Below are 16,549 nucleotides of genomic sequence, written 5' to 3'. Positions count from 1 at the left end.
TATTTTACTCTTTAGGTTGCGTACATGGAATATTTAACGTATCATGTCAGAATTATCATAGATATGATCTTTTGTATGGAAATATAAAAATGTTTCTGTCGTTGTGGTAATCGTGTAGTATATAAAATGAATGATATGTTCCATTTTGGAATAATTAATGGAAGGGAATTTTTTTATTTTGAAAATAATTCGGGAAGGATTGTATTTTATTTATTTTCGATTTCGAAAAATATGATTTTCAATGAAAATAAAAATCGTGGAAATTAGATTTATTTTTCGAAATTAATACGTTTTGCGTTTGGAGGTGGAGTGGATTTGTTTGCGGATAGAGGATGTATAGATAGCAGTAGTTTCTGAGCGAGTGACCCAGTTAACGTCACAGATATTTTGTAGCCTGGCTTCAAATTTGTTTTGGCCAGAATCGGTGTCAATATTATTAGTGCTTTGTAGAATTTTTTCGTGCAATTTGTAATATTATATCTGGTAAATTCAATTTATTTGGATTTTGATGAAATATATTTCAAATCGAATGGAAATGGAATTTTTAAAATTATATTTTTATGCAAAATAAAATATTTGAAAAATTGAGGATAAATTTTTATTTTTTAAATATTAAGCAGAGCTTTTTCAACGAAGGAAGAAAATCAGGCCCATTCTTCATTCCTCCATCCAATAATACGTTTATTTATTTTATTTTTAATCATTTGAGGTCATTGTCTGTCTATGCATCTCTGTGCATCGCTTTATAACTATGTAACGCACTTGGCTAGTACTGACTTAATAATATAGAATATATTTTAGAATATCGTGGAATATTTATAATAAGATACATAATTTATATCAATAAATGGAAAATTATAAATTTAAACAGTTTACAATTTAATCTTCAACCGGTTCTTTATTTTTAAAAATAAAGAATTATTGTCTAATTTAAAGTCTCACAACTCTGACATCATATTTGAAGAAAGAAAAAATTATAAATATTCCACAAGCGAATAACGCTTTTTTATTTCACCAATCTGCATTTTAAAGTAATAAATAATAAAATTGTAATAAGACTGTAATATATCTTTTATTTATTTTATTTTATTTAATTTTTTTTTTTTTGGACCTGCTTCGGTTTGCTTTTTTTAAAGGATATGGTTGTAATTTTGCGACAAAGGAAACTGACAATGAGTATGGTCTTCTGCACGAGATTGACAGTGCTTTGAAATTCGGCAAAGGATTTCTATTTGGTAAAGGTGCGTTTCATTACTTTGCTTAGTTAATCCCAGCATGTATTTTACTTATAAATCGATGGATAATTTATGGAAATATTGAATGAGCTGGAAATAATTACAAGCATATAAATTAAATTAAATATAATTCTCAATATTTTAGACACGAAAATAATTTGTTTAGAAATTATAAATTGAAAAAAAAAAGATTTTCTTTCTCGTGTTTCGAAATAGTTGGTTAATTAGGTTGAGTAGGTTGTTATTTCATATTGCGTGTACAATTTAATTATTTTAATGCTTAATTATGCATCTCGGATGAAAGAAGCTTGATCTTTCATAAAAAAAATTTTTTCTCTTCTCTCTTTTTTTTTAATTCGACGATTTTTTAAAATTAAAAACGGCAATGAATACCGAATTTTAATAAAAAAAAAAAAATCACAATTTCTAATTTTTTCTTAACAAATTTAATATTGCAAGAAAGGTTCATTTATAACGTTAAAATAAAAAAATATACAACTATTTTATTAACACTGAGATACTTGACTCCTCGCTCACTTGTTATTCATGAGGCTTTATTACTCCTGACGTAATGCAAATTTACATTAATTAGAAATAGTGGAAGTAGGAAGAGCAGAGCTCCCTTATTAGAAATTGGACTTTTTTTTTTATTTTTATATAAATATAATTATACTTACATAATTTTTACACAAAGATCTAATTATCAAATATATTACTATATATTACTAAATATATTACTATAAAATTTAAAAAGTTCGTTAATAATTTAAGAATTCTTTTTAAATTATTATTATTATTATTAAAAAGATATCAAACAATCGAAGAATAAAAGAATAAAAATAGTATATTAAGTGATTGTTAATATATTTGTGAAATACATTTTTTTAAGATTGATTTAAATACAAAAGTTCCTATATTAATTGCAAATAAGATGATATCAACATCCTATACGTAAAACATACACATATATAAACACATATAAAACATAAAGTATATATATATATATTTCACTAATTATCTTTCAATAATCTAATAAAAATTATTTGAAATAAATTAAATCTTCACGCACCATTGTGTAAATCGATCGAGTTTTTAAAACAATCGAAAATAAAAAATGTACGCACGCACCATAACCTAATCGGAACCATCTTACGAAATTCAAATTCACATGTACGCCGTTTGTAAACATTTGCAATCGAGCGACGTTCTTAAAACGATCGAAATATTACACGCCCCTTTCGAAACGTTTACATTTCGATCAGTTCGGTACGAACCACGAACCGGAGAAGACGCGTCACACGACTATTCTGAATCGGTGGCTTCTGCGTAGTTGAACGACGCGTAGAAATCGTTTCGATGGCGTCGTGGTGGGTATCGGGCGTCGCGACGCTTCTCAGTCCTCGGTCATCACTCGAGCTTCGTTTGTAATCCATCTCTCGTGCGTGTACAGATTTCGAACAGATGCTGGAAAAAAGTGAGTGCACGTTTTTAACTTTTGAAACGGACAATTTTGAATAGAGGTTATGTAAAGATGGAAATAATGGTAGGATTCGTGGTGTTGTTAGAGTCAAGGATTAAGATTCAACAGGTTGTCCTGCCAATTCACGAAAATCCGTTTAAAATCGCGTTCGAATGGAAGAGACAAGTGTCGTTTTAGAATATTTTCTCGCATTATTGTTTCTCGCGTTTCGATTCGAAGTGTCTTTTTGTGGTTTCATTGCGAGTATTTGGAAAACATTTTTGATGAGATTTTTCGATTTGAGGGAAAGAGTGATTGATATTTTTGATATTTTTTAAATATTTTTTTTTTAGAAAAAATTGATTTTTCCATGGAGGATTTTTCAAGAAAGAGAATTTTAAAATAAATAATTAGATTCAATCAAAATTATTTCAATAAATTAAACAAATTTTATAGGTTAAATTTAATATTAAATTTAATCATTTAAAATTAATTTATTTCATAATCGAAATTTGATCATGACTTTTCAATATCGTTATTACTGATTCAAAACATCGATTGAATTACCAACACGATCGTATTTGAATTTAATATTGCGAACTCGATTCTCATTATTTAATCAAACAATAGTCCGTGAGATATTATCCATATATATTAAGATGCTTAATATATATGTATAAATAACCGTCACATACGTACAATTCGATTATTTAAAAAATGCGATTCTTGTTAAACGAAATTATTCGTTTCTAACTCGTTTATAAATTCGATATGTCAAGTGTGTGTTAGTGTGTGCTTTATAATCGACATAAATTATAAGAAAATAAAAAGAATTGTGTTTACTACTAACGATGAAAAACTCGCGATACTCGAGAGTGTTTTGAAAATATGTGGAAGTAAACGTGGAACAGCTTGTTACTCCTCGATTACATAAAGGTGTCACGTTACCGCTCGGCAGATTGCACGAAATTGCAATATACGTGCGTTCGAGGTAGAAGTTGCCCGCTATTTTCGTTTGTCAGCCATTGAGTTCTTCCGCTTTTTCAATTCTTTCGCGCGAAATTCAATTTCTATATTCTATTCACTCGCGATATTTAAATCGTATAATCTATGATTTTTCTTTTTTTTTTTTTATCGAATCTATAGATTTGCTTGTTTAATTTCGATTTTTTTTTTAGGATAGGTTTTATATTCTTTCCGCCTACGAAATTTGAATCGTGTAAAGAAAAATATATTGATTTAATTTTTGTTTTTTTTATTTTTTTTTAAATTTTATATTTTTTTCCTGAAAAATTTAATTCGTATAAGAGAAATTGGAGAAAAATCCACCGATAATTTTCCTTTTTTTTTCGATTTTCTTTTTAAAATCAATTGTATAAAAGTACAAAAATAAGTAAAAACAAAAAAAAGATATTATGGATAAATAAATATAATATAAAGATGAGCATTATATTATAATGAAAATGGAATAATTTTAATGTTTTCTTTTTTTATCATTCTTTATGTAATAGAAGAATATTGATTAATTGAAACGATATTCTATAATTTACATCAGTGACGCGTAAATATGAAAATTTATGATAATAGTGTTTTGTTAACTAACTAAAATTGCATCATTTTAAATAATATTTCATATTTCATGGAATAAAATTTTTTTTTCTTTTAACATCCTATTTACATGTAATCAAAATTAACATAATTTTTTAGTATTTTATTTTAATTTTGAATAAAAATTTCAAATTACTCGCGTTAAAGAAGAAATTAATTACATGAAAATTTACATTTTTTAAATTATGTTCATAAAAAATGAAATGACTTTTTTTATGTGACATCATTCTAAATTTTCGTTTAATTAACAAATGTTATAAAATTATAAACTCTATAGAATGTTTCAAAAGATACTTATCATTTTCTCTTACATTTTTCTATTCATTTTTTTTTTTCCCCTTTCATCCTCTTCTTTTTACTTCGAAGCTCATCAACCTTGCTTCTCTATTAATGATCCGCATCGTTCTTATAAAGAAGCAATTTGAGAAGTCTTTAGTGCGTTCTTTATCACGATTTAAGCAAAAAAAAAAATAGCGTCTCCGTGAATCTTTTTTCGCGTTATAAAAGCGTTCTGATATATTCTGTATAAAGAGAGAGAAAGAAAAAAAAAAAGAAAATCTTATCGTATTAAATAATCGTATTAAAAAATTAAAAATAGTAGTTTATTTTGATTTAATAAAATTTTTTCATAACGAGATTTTGATATATACAAGAGTGTAATAATTTTTTCTGTGAACTGTACGAGTAATGATTTTCATTATTATTAATTTAAATTTTAAAAAATCGTATGATTACGAATAGAATTTGAAATATTGAAAAAAAAATAATAATTTTGAATTATTTTTATTAATATCAAAAATCAAGGATTTTTTTTTTTATTTATTTATCTCATAAATTTCGATAAGAAATTTTTCCATTTTCAAACGAAAAAACTAAAACTGCTATATAAAATCGTATTAATTATCGTAAATTAAAAATATTATACTATTATTAGATTAATATCAGAGAATATTATTCATAATATAAAAAATATAATCGCAATATCGTTAATAAAAGACATTCCACCAACTTTTTGTCCAACAATTTGTACATATCATTGTGTATTATTTTCGGAGTTCACTTTAAGGAAGCTTTTTTATTTGAAATCGATGTGTGTCTTCAACAAAAGTAATCGTGGCATGCTTCCAAAGGTCACGTTGCTTGTCAATGCGGATATCACCTTTAAATAGAGCGTTTGAAATAGGAGAAGTGATTAATGAGTGTATGTATCTTGATATGAAATAGATGATACGTTTGTCGAGTTCCTCTTTCATGCAATCAAAATATTACAATTCTATTACAAATTATATAGTAAGTAACTATAATTTTTTATGAATGAAAAAGTTTAATCTACCAGGACAATTATGTTGAACTTAATTATACTATAAATAGAATTTTGAACAATAATTTGTGATTGAAAAGAGGAATATTATATTATTTTTAAATAATTTATTCTCGATTAATTAATTTTTTTTCAAGATCAACTCTTATTTTTAGTAAAGAAAAATAGAATTATTATTCGAATAAGTTAAAATATACTGATTGGTGATTTTCAGAGAACGTTATGTTCGCTCCCACGTTTAAAGCTTCTTCCGCAACACCAGGTAAAGTTGCAAATGAAACGAGAAACCAGAAATTTGAAAAAAATACATGTAATATAATATTTTTGAGAATTGATTACAAATTTTCAAACTAAAAATTATGCAATGTTAACATTAACACTGAGTGTCTTGCATTTTTTTTTTCAGATGTGCATGCTTGTGGTTTAATCACACAACTACAATTATACATCATGTAAATATCTATCATGTGAATGAGTGAATAGAACGAAGATCTAAAAACGACAACTAAAATTAAATAAAAATCTAAACTTGAAAATAATTGATCCAAAAAACATTACCAGATAATGTATATAAATATTATTATTTTTTCTTTAAATATTATTAAATTATTACAAAATTATTGAAAATCAAAATGCGTGAATATTTCTTGGGTATAATTTTAAATATATTGTAATATTGGCTTGTTGCATTGCACTGTAAAAACAGATATTTTTCTATAATAGTGCTATCCAATTAGACGTACTTTAATATCGACGCCCACGAATTTCTAATTTTACGAGTGAACCGTGTTACTTATTTCCTGCTCTTAATGTCACGAGCCACAGATATTAAATCTAAATTCGAAAAAATTACTTAACAATTATTTCATTTTTTTTCTTCTTCTTTAAAATCATTGAAGAAAGATCATAAAATTTTCGATTCTCTAAATAAGTTGGACAAATATATATATATATCAACACATCTACACGTGAAATATTAATATCCATAATAATAACCTTTATAATAACAATTGATACACAAATTTAACACACGTAAACGCGTAAAAAGAAAAATTAATTGAAAAAATTGAATTGAGAAAAAATAAATTGAAAGAAATAAAAATAATTGAAAAAAAAGAAATACACGTGTGTGATTGATTAATTAATTAATTAATTAATTAATTAATTACATTTGTCATTTTCACAAAAAAAAACGAAGAAAAAAAAATCGCAAAAAAATTCGAAAAACATGATCTCTCTCTCCCCTGCCTCGAAGACCAAACGACCATTTCGAAATGCACGAAGGTAGAACGAACGAGGGTGGATAATTAGCGTGACGATCGTTTCAGTCCCAAAAATTGCTTCCTTCCCTTCTCTTGCCTCCGCTCGCGTTAACGGAGCGAGAAATTGACGCGTAAAGAACGATTCTTTATATATATATATATATATATATACATATATAATACCGCCTCCACGTAGGCCAAGATTAGCAAACCCCTCACACTTATGGAATCGTTGATTTTGTAATGGTTGCTTGGTGTAAAAGAGGCATTGGGGCTATTTTCTCTCGTGTTTCGTTCGAGTTGGAAATTCTATCGATCGAAATAAAGAAGAATTGGAACGATTTCCGAAAATCGAGGAAAGTTCTATTCGAGAGGATTTTTGTTAATTTTTTTTTTTAAAAAAAATATTCACAAATAGAATATTCAATTGATACCAAATGATATGGTAAATACTTTTATATTATTTTTGTTTCCAAATGTGGCATTGTTATTAGTGCTTCAAATAATCAACCCCTAACTGAATTACACTTGCAATCTTGAGATATGTTAAAAATCCACGTACCAAAGCTTTTTTTTACTTGAAGGACACGCCAGTTATGTAAATATGTGATCGAGCTTGGATTTGTTACTTTACTAATGAATATTAACCCTTGTCAATACCCTCTTTTACATGGAAAACTGGTGAACTGGTTTCTCCAGTGAGAACGGATTTTTGGGTAGAGACAAAAGGGTTAAGTTAACAATAATCGATCAAAGTCAAAATCTTGGACTAACCGCGCGAACGTTTTCCAGGCGTTTGGTCACCTGGAAGCGAGCCACCCCCGAAGGAGCCGAGCCCCGAGCGGAAAGAATCTCAAAAGGATGGTGGCATACCACCCATCTGGACGCCTTCCAGCGCTGGAGCCAGCCCAATTCCCGAGAAAAAGGAATTTCGACCGGTGCAATTCGAGAGCCCTACCCTGAGCCGAAAGAAGCTAGCGCAGCAAGAAGTGAGTTATCAACACTCACGATCCATCCACGTTCAACCGTAAAATTTAGGGCTTTGGAAAAAGGTGTTAACGTTGAAAATGATGTCAGAAAGAATTATTTAAAGAAAGTATTTTAATCTGCGATTAAATTTTGTTTATCTATTCTATGTTGTAATATTAAGTAAGTAGAGATAATTTGTAGTCTTTGATACTTTGATCCAATTATTTTAGTATGTTTACTTGATGAAGAACTTAAAATACAATAGATAAGCTAGATAGATGGAAATTTTTTATTGATAATAGTTCTAAATATTTCTTATAATTACATTTAATTATAGAAAGAATTAAATATATGTATACTTATCATATGTACTTACAAGTAAGTATATGCAGTATACATGTGCTCTTTTCATAATATAAAATTATAATTATTACATAATTTCAATGATATTATTAATAATTAGAATTATATGTTGTGCAAGTGGTTCGTAGTTTTATTATTATTATTATTATATCATCAAAATAAAAAATTACATAAATATGAATTATTAAATATTGTTAAACTTGCTTAACAATTTGGAAAAATCGATATTTAATTGAATCCAAAATAAGGAGATTTCGAATATGACATTTTTTAATTTTTGATAAAAAGTTGTGACATTTCGTTGGATTAATAATTATTAATATCATTCTCTTGTCTGTTTTTTGTATTATTGATTTAAATATTGATCAATGTTTTCAAGGAATATAAAATGGATAATTTTTATCTTGGTTCATGTACAATGAACGAGATAGCGTTGGAGTTTATTTGACAGTGGTATAGTTTTCTGGTATTAATAATTGAATTCTGTTAGAGTACACAGGAAACTCTACCGCCTTGGGAGACGGAAGTGGAAAAGAAGGAAATAACAAGAAGTAGTTATGAGAGCACTAGTACCAGTTCGCGAATTGTCAATTCCCACTCAGCACCGTCGCAGGGATTAAATTCATTAAGTTCAACGCCTCGACTGCCACGTGCTCAGAATCCAACTATAACACTGCTTCAAAAAGCAAGAGGTGAGATACAACGTAGTGTAAATTAATTGACAAAGCAATCGGAGATTGTGATTAAATTTAAAAGAAATAAAATTTAAAAATTAGAGAGATTAAACTTTTATTTTCCAATTACAATTTTCTTCTCAAATTTTGTTTCTTTAAATATTTGAAAAACATGTCTTATACAGATTTTTTTTTTTATTAAAGTTTCCTTAGATTTATTTCTTTTATACTTTATAAAATTAAAAGTATATATATATATATATCATTGTTATTGTAAAATCTTAGAAGGACAATTGCCAAAGGGAGCAGCCTATCTAGAAGAGAACGAGACGGAAAAGCGTCCATCCAGTGATGAGAAAGGCATAATTAGTCCAGGAGAGATCAGTGAGTATATGTTTCATGGTTGAATATTACATTATAACCGTGTATCACTGTCCATAAGCTCTCTCTGCTCCATGGATTCACATTTTAAATTTTGTAATTTTAAAAATCTGAAGTGGTGAGCCAACCAACTCTCGTAGCAACTTTACACGATAAATCGTTGTTTAAAAAAGTTTTCTTTCGCGACAAAGTTCGGTTGAGCCGAGTTCTTTTCACGGTTTTCCGCATTGTGAAATTAAAATGATGTCCGCTCAGTATACACGGTGAAGAAAGAATACGAGAGCGAGCCGGAAACGGAAAACGAACCGCCGAAGAAGATGGCCGACTTGGGTCCTCGAAAATTCGAGGGTATCGGCCCAACATCTAAGGAGGGTATTCCCCTTGTTTTGAGATCGGTAGGTCACTCCATCTGTCAACAGTTAATAGAAGCTTTAGGTATATAATTAACAAGAAGAGGGAAATATTGGATTCTTAATTATTTGATTAATTGGCTGGGAAGTCTTAACAAGATTAAAAATATTAATAATATTAAAAATTTTCTTGATTATTAATTATTGGTTAAAACTTTTAACAAGATTAATATTAATAGTACTTTGATTCTATAATTAAAATTCTGATTATAAAAATAACATATTTAATTGATTCATTAGGTATTAATTTAATTGAAGAATAATATGTTTATAGTCCAAATATGTTGAATTGACTTTTCATTTTAGAATTAGAGAATCTACGTTTCATTTAAGTAAAGAAACATTTTATAGGAAGTCAAGGAGAATAATCAGACAAAGTGGTATAAGAAAATGTACGACTCGTTGCATCGTGCAGACAGAAGCGGTGAGTTCATGCGACAATACTGTGACAATAGCTTCGATGCTTAACACGAGCATATAATTGGAAATTGTGTTAGCAATTAATCAAGTATAATATTTTCTTTTTTTCTATTTTTTTTTATTTATTTAATAATTTTCTTAAAAGTAACCAAAAATTTTCCATTGTTTTTTTTTTTCAATTAATTTGAGCATCAGAATTTTTAATTTAACAAATTTCTACTAGAATAGCGTAATTTAAAATAATTTTAAATCAATAATATTTAACATAACGATATTAAAAGGAATGTTAAAAAGAAAAAGAAAAAATTAACCGTGAGATTAATATTTAATCTCATTTTCAGATGACTACGTAACCATTCGTTACAAACAGAGAAGAGGTGAATACACAGTCCAACGAAACGAAAAAAATAATATATATATATATATATATATACGAATACTAATAAAATAGAGAGAGCTTTAGAAATTAACACGATAATGGCCTTCTTCTTCTTCGGTCGATTTTTCGCTTCGTTCTTTAACATAGAAAAATCACTGACGTTTCGCAGTGTGGCACAAACGGCGTGTCGATACACGCCGATCGATATATTAACCATCCTAATCGTTAGTGCGTGAAAATAACAATAACCGATCCGATTGTAATTGATCATTGTGCTGCCCTCATTTTTTAACATCCTGCTACCGATTAATCGATCGTTTCCCCTTTTTCAGCTTCTGTTTCCATACAAATACACGTAACGTATACATCCATGCTAAAAGAGACATTTAGAAATTTAGATCATAATAAACGTTATTAACGTTAAATTAATTTTAATATTCATATAACGTATATACATAGTCCAAATTTAAATTTTTTAATAATATTTCAAATATAAATTTGTAAATAATAATTGAGAAAATTCTTTGTAAATAAATAATGATATAGAATCCATTCGAAATTTGTCGCAAATATGTGTGTAATAATATACATATATATCACTTTTCGTATATTTGTCGGTGATGGATGAACTCGATAGAATTTTTAACACGCGTTTAAGCGAATTTAGAAAGGTTGGTGTTGATGTATCTAATCGAAATGTATTTTTTTTTCTAGGAACGAGATACGGTTACGGAAGTGGATATTTAAGCGAACCGGAACACCGTTTATATTCCGCCACTCTAGACAGTCGTCGACGCCTTCGTAACAAGGAAAATGATTTCTTTACGTCGACTATGCCTAGAAAGTAGGATATGAATTTTCGTTTTAATTCAATTTTTATCAATTTTCTATTCTCCGATGATTTTTCGAAATACATGTAATTATTTGCAATTTTTAAAAAAAGGGAAGGGATAATAAAAATATATTATCGTTTATTATTATTGTATAATAATTTAACATAGATAGTTTAAATTTGTGTAATAACTTATTTAAAAAAAAAAGGGAAAGGGATTGAGATCATTTTTATTTTTAACGATAAATTTTACGATTTTTTATTTGAGGAATGGCACGTTGAAGTACAGTTCGGAGGTTTATAAAAATCAGCCTGGCCGTATCGAGGACTACGAACCTGGACGATCTTCAATCGCCGAAAAGGAAGCCAAGGAGGTACGTAAATTTTATCTTCTCGAGTTTGATCCATCCCTTTGCAACCCTATTCTTTCTTTTCTTTTTTTTTTTCTCTCTCTCTCTATACATACGAATTTCCTTCGACAACATTTCTCTCTCCCTCCATCGAAATTCGTTGTACAATACTTGGACAAAAATCATTGCGCATAAATCATCGCAAAAAATACGGAAAAATAAATTATCTTGATTATCTTTAACAGAGAAAAAGTACCACGATCTTTTAACGCTCAAATAATTTTAAGTTTCTCAATCGGATACTTAGTTTTTAATTTTTCCTTCTTTACCATCGAAGAAACGTTATTTAATTTTTTCCCTTTTTTTTTCACCATTAAAACATTAAAATATCAAAATTTTAAAATTATGATTCACGGCGAATTATTTCGAAGAGGAATCCTTCGCTTGGAAAATAAATCGGCACCTTTTCTCTGCCCCGTCAAGACACCGACAGTGTTCCATTGAACGAAGATTAGATAACGAGCTAAACTTTTTTCGCGCGCTTACAATTACGCGTAATTGGTCGAAGCGATCGCTTGTTTAACTCGCATTAATAATCGGCCGCAAATTATCGGCAAATAACACACACATACACGGTACGTAGAAGCTTCCCGAATCAAAGTGTGCCTCGATCTTGATCGTTTGAAATGGCTTTGCTTTCTAGCCGACTTCTGTCACACGGACGAGAAGGAAGGTAACGATTATAACGACCGATTGTCAGAACAATTTAAACAGATGCCACATCACTTTTTTTCTTCTTCTTCTTCTTCTTTCTTTCGTTCGAGTTTTATTTTATTTCTTCTATTTTGCCCGCGTGACCGATCATTTAACGTCACATTTCTTTTTTTGGAATATACGTGTATATATATATATGAGAAACGTTTCGATGTGTTCAAAGATATATATCGAGCGCACGCAATCTCTCGTCCATGCTTTCAGATTATATTTTATCGTATATTATACTTTTTCTATATTTTTTCTTTTTCCGTTATTTTGGTTAGCTTCCGTAGCGCTGCTTTTAGCGATCAGATACGGTGACTAACTTTTCATCTGAGAATTTTTTTCGGTGGAAATTTTTTATTTTAATTCTATTTTTTTTNATTCTTTTTTTTTTTTTTTTTTAAATTAATAATTGGTACTTTATTCTGGATTCTCTTTTTAACGATTGCAATCGTTTTTATGAAATTATATTTAATATCAATCGCATTGTAAAAGATTATTATATTATTATTTATAAATATCAAGGAGAGCGGATTAAATTGTTATGAAGGTATATTAGATGAAAAGTAGTGACGAAAATACATCAGTTTTATATATATATATATTTTTTTCAATTTTAACATATATCATCTTTAACCTCATTTAGCGTACAGATTAACGCTATATTTAATCTTATTTTTCTAGTGGTGGGACGAGGTCATGGACATATTTGACGGGGTACGCCATTTTTTTTTTTATTTAATCTTAGTCAAATAAGATCCCATTTTTTCCCCTTCACATTCACTTTCACTCTCCTCGCACAATTGAAGGATTGATATTTTAAAATTCAAGATTAAACTTCAAATTGTTATTAATTCTTTGACAACATAATTTCAGCTTTCGTTGTAAATCTTAACAATTGAGCATTGAGTAAGCAATGTAACACAAGACTTTATTTTATTTTAGAAACAATTAACAATTTTATACGTTTTTTACATTTACACGCAATAATATTTAAAATAAAGTACAATTAAAATAATATAATCCAAGAATCAAAAATATCATCTATATATTTCTCGATCATCGCTCTTTCGAAACTGAGTGATCTATCAAATTAGCTTTTCTGATGTGTAATTGAAAAAAAAAACCCCTCTTAACTGCACTTAAAAAAAAATGCATGGAAATAAAAAAAACCAATTAAATATCATCCCCCTCCTCCCCATCGATAAACAAAAAAAAAAAGAAAAAGAAAAAATTCTTCCTGCAAATACACAAGTATCTTGATCGATGTCCATGTGTGTGTGCGTGTCTTTGGTGTTTGCCTATCGTATCCCGTGCTCGTGTGCACCTTGGACCACCATCCTCTTGGACCACCATCACTTCTTGCGTCTTCTCGTCTTCCCTCCTCGTTCGATGCCGCACCGACGAACCAACCAACCAACCAATCAACGACGAACCAACAACGAAACGCACGAGTCTCGTATAACCAAAAAAAAAAAAAAAAAAAACCAAAATTAAAAAAACAAAAAATACGAAAGTGGTTGAACGACAATGGACATCCTCAGGGTACAGAGATGGAGGATCTCGGCGACGCGCAGCTGAGCCACCGCGCTCTCAGCCTCTCCTACCGACCGGAGACTGGTCGCAATGTAAGGGTATCGGCGGTGAGCAGCTCGAGAACCGTCGAGCTCGTCCCCAAGAACGGTCGAGAGAATGCGGTGGTGGATGACGAAAGATGTCGCGTGAGACCGTCGGGGCAATGGTCGAGCGCGAGCGCGCTCGACCTGCCACCACGCGGCTACAGGGAGAAAGATAGCGTGGAGAAAGATCGTTGGACGGTGACGGCTCGACCCGTTGAACGAGCTGCTCTCGCCGACCGTGGTTGGCAGAATGCTGTCGGCATGCTGGAAGGAAGATCGAAGAGCTTCGTGCTGCCGGATCGTTGCTTGCGCCGATCCGCCTCCCCGATCGCCGATAATAAATCGTCGGCCAACGCGGCTGGATCGACGCTGCTGCCAAAGGCAACCACCATCACCACGGACGCGGATCGTCATCGCCACCAGCGCCACCATCACTACTACCAACACCAACACCAACACCACCACCACCATCATCACCATCACCAACGCGTCTCGCCTACCTCTTCTTCTTCCACGTCTTCTTCCATCTCGAGCACGAATCACGTTATGCTATCGTCACCGTCGTCGTCGTCCGCGACGACGCCCTCTCTTCACAACGTTCAACCACGGGTTAGAGGCGAACCGATCAGAACCGACCGATGTAGAGATGCACGATCGCACACGTTCGTTCCTTTCGATCGGTTCACCGATCGATTTCCTCGTTTATTCCCGCGTCTCTTTCTTTATTTCGTTTCGCATCGAATTGGGTACGATAATCGTTGGAGGATATTAATCCTTTGTGCTCGAATGGTGACTCTCGGCCACTACTCGGTTTGATGATTTGATGCCACGTTTTCGGCGACGATATTTATTTGTGTTTGATTTTTTTAAAATATCGCTTCACGAATAGATTCCTAACCTCTTTACGTATAATCTTATGAAGCGTAGGATCGCGGATCGAATTATATTTTTTGTCAGTGGTAATAGTAATATTTTCAAAGTTTTCCAGTTTTTTAAGCATGGAATACAATAATAAGATTAGTTGGAGCAAAGATGAGTTTAATTTTTCGTTATTAAACAACAAAATTATTTCTATTCATTAAGAAATTGATAATAGAGAGAAGGAAAATAGCCATGGAAATAAAGATATGATATAAGAAGATGAAAAATAAGAATAATAAAGGATGAATGTAAAAACATATTATTGGGATCGTAAGGTTTGGTTCGATTTCTCAATAAGAAATAAGAAAGATATCAAACGACATTTTATTGCGATACTTGCCCTAATAAACACAAAATGCATCTTAATTTACTATTAAAATATCACACAAAATAACAATATAAACTTTAATATTCAACAAATTTTATTTCTATATACGTAAAGATCTATAAAATATTAAAATATAAAAGTTACGTTTGTTCATGTGTGAAATCATTTTAAGTTAGAAGTTAAGAAATTCACCGTGCAGGAAATGGTGTGGTGTTGATTCGGCCGAGCGAAAAAGGCCTGGAGCGCAAAGAATTAATAGGAACGAATTCGAAGAGTTGAATTAAAGATTTTATAATTAGTGATTCTAAAAGATTTGTGTTTGTTAGAAAAGATATTTGTATGGTAGTAAAAAAAAGTAAGGATAAGAAGGATAAAATTTCTGTTATTCTGTTAATTCTTTCCAACGATTGTGTACCTCTATTCGAATAACGGCTTGAGTATTTTCTTCTCTTTCACGTTCTCTCTCTTTCTCTCCTTTGATTTCCTTTTCGTTATTTCTCCTCGTATCATGTCTTTCACACTGTATGTATCTGCTTGCCTATGTGTCTGTGTACGTTGTTCTCTCCTCGTTTCACTTCCCATCGATTTTCATTTTATTCCTTATTCCAAATGTATTGGTGTATTTTTAGAAAAATATGAATGTAATTAATTGTTTCGAATGAAAATACGGTCTCTTAAATGTATTCGTATCAAAGAAAGTGTATGGATCGATACGATCGAGCATATTTTTCTCGAAATTACGATAGAAAGCAGTTTCTATTCTAACTATTCATCTATTCATTCAGGAGAATTTAAATTAAAAAGGTGAATGCGAGTAAATCAATTTATTTCCTGTTAATCCATCTAACATAATTTTATTTTCAATTATTTGGCTTCGTTTTTATTTTTTTTTTTTTTTCTAAAAAAAAATATTCTTTGCATAACCGATTCTTTTTAAAATTTTTGGTAATTTTCATATTATCTTTGGATTTCTTTATATATTTTTTTTTTTTCGTTTTCCTTGCAAGCTTTTGTATTCGTTTTTCATATCTTCAATTCCTTTTTTCGATCCCCTCCTCCCCAATTTTTCATATTCTATTAATTTCTTTCCTTCTCGATAGTTTTCTAATCTTCTTTAAATTTTCCCATTTTATTTTTGCGTCTTTTCGAAATTTCCTAACCCATATCCTCTTTCTAACCCGTTGTATACAAAAGTAGTTTCCTCTCTCTCTCTCTCTCTCTCTCTCTCTCTCTCTCTCTCTCTCTCTCTCTCTCTCTCT

The 16,549-nt window shown here is 30.2% G+C and overlaps 1 protein-coding gene across 1 annotated transcript in view; it reads left to right on the top strand.

The window, feature by feature from the left end:
* LOC122710940 overlaps positions 1–16,549 on the top strand; it is a 111,802-nt gene that overhangs the window by 67,238 nt on the left and 28,015 nt on the right. Inside the window, exons 7-18 of the mRNA XM_043929211.1 lie at positions 1,137–1,241; positions 5,838–5,885; positions 7,678–7,874; positions 8,708–8,909; positions 9,177–9,275; positions 9,528–9,667; positions 10,034–10,106; positions 10,444–10,479; positions 11,196–11,325; positions 11,582–11,687; positions 13,107–13,139; positions 13,940–14,050. Of these exons, the coding sequence (XP_043785146.1) occupies positions 1,137–1,241; positions 5,838–5,885; positions 7,678–7,874; positions 8,708–8,909; positions 9,177–9,275; positions 9,528–9,667; positions 10,034–10,106; positions 10,444–10,479; positions 11,196–11,325; positions 11,582–11,687; positions 13,107–13,139; positions 13,940–14,050 (1,280 nt within the window). The remainder of the gene's footprint in view (positions 1–1,136; positions 1,242–5,837; positions 5,886–7,677; positions 7,875–8,707; positions 8,910–9,176; positions 9,276–9,527; positions 9,668–10,033; positions 10,107–10,443; positions 10,480–11,195; positions 11,326–11,581; positions 11,688–13,106; positions 13,140–13,939; positions 14,051–16,549) is intronic.

Source organism: Apis laboriosa, unplaced genomic scaffold (genome assembly GCF_014066325.1).
Source record: "Apis laboriosa isolate Shangri-la unplaced genomic scaffold, ASM1406632v1 scaffold10_cov145, whole genome shotgun sequence".
Lineage (NCBI taxonomy): Eukaryota > Metazoa > Arthropoda > Insecta > Hymenoptera > Apidae > Apis > Apis laboriosa.
This window is presented reverse-complemented; position numbering and strand designations above follow the sequence as displayed.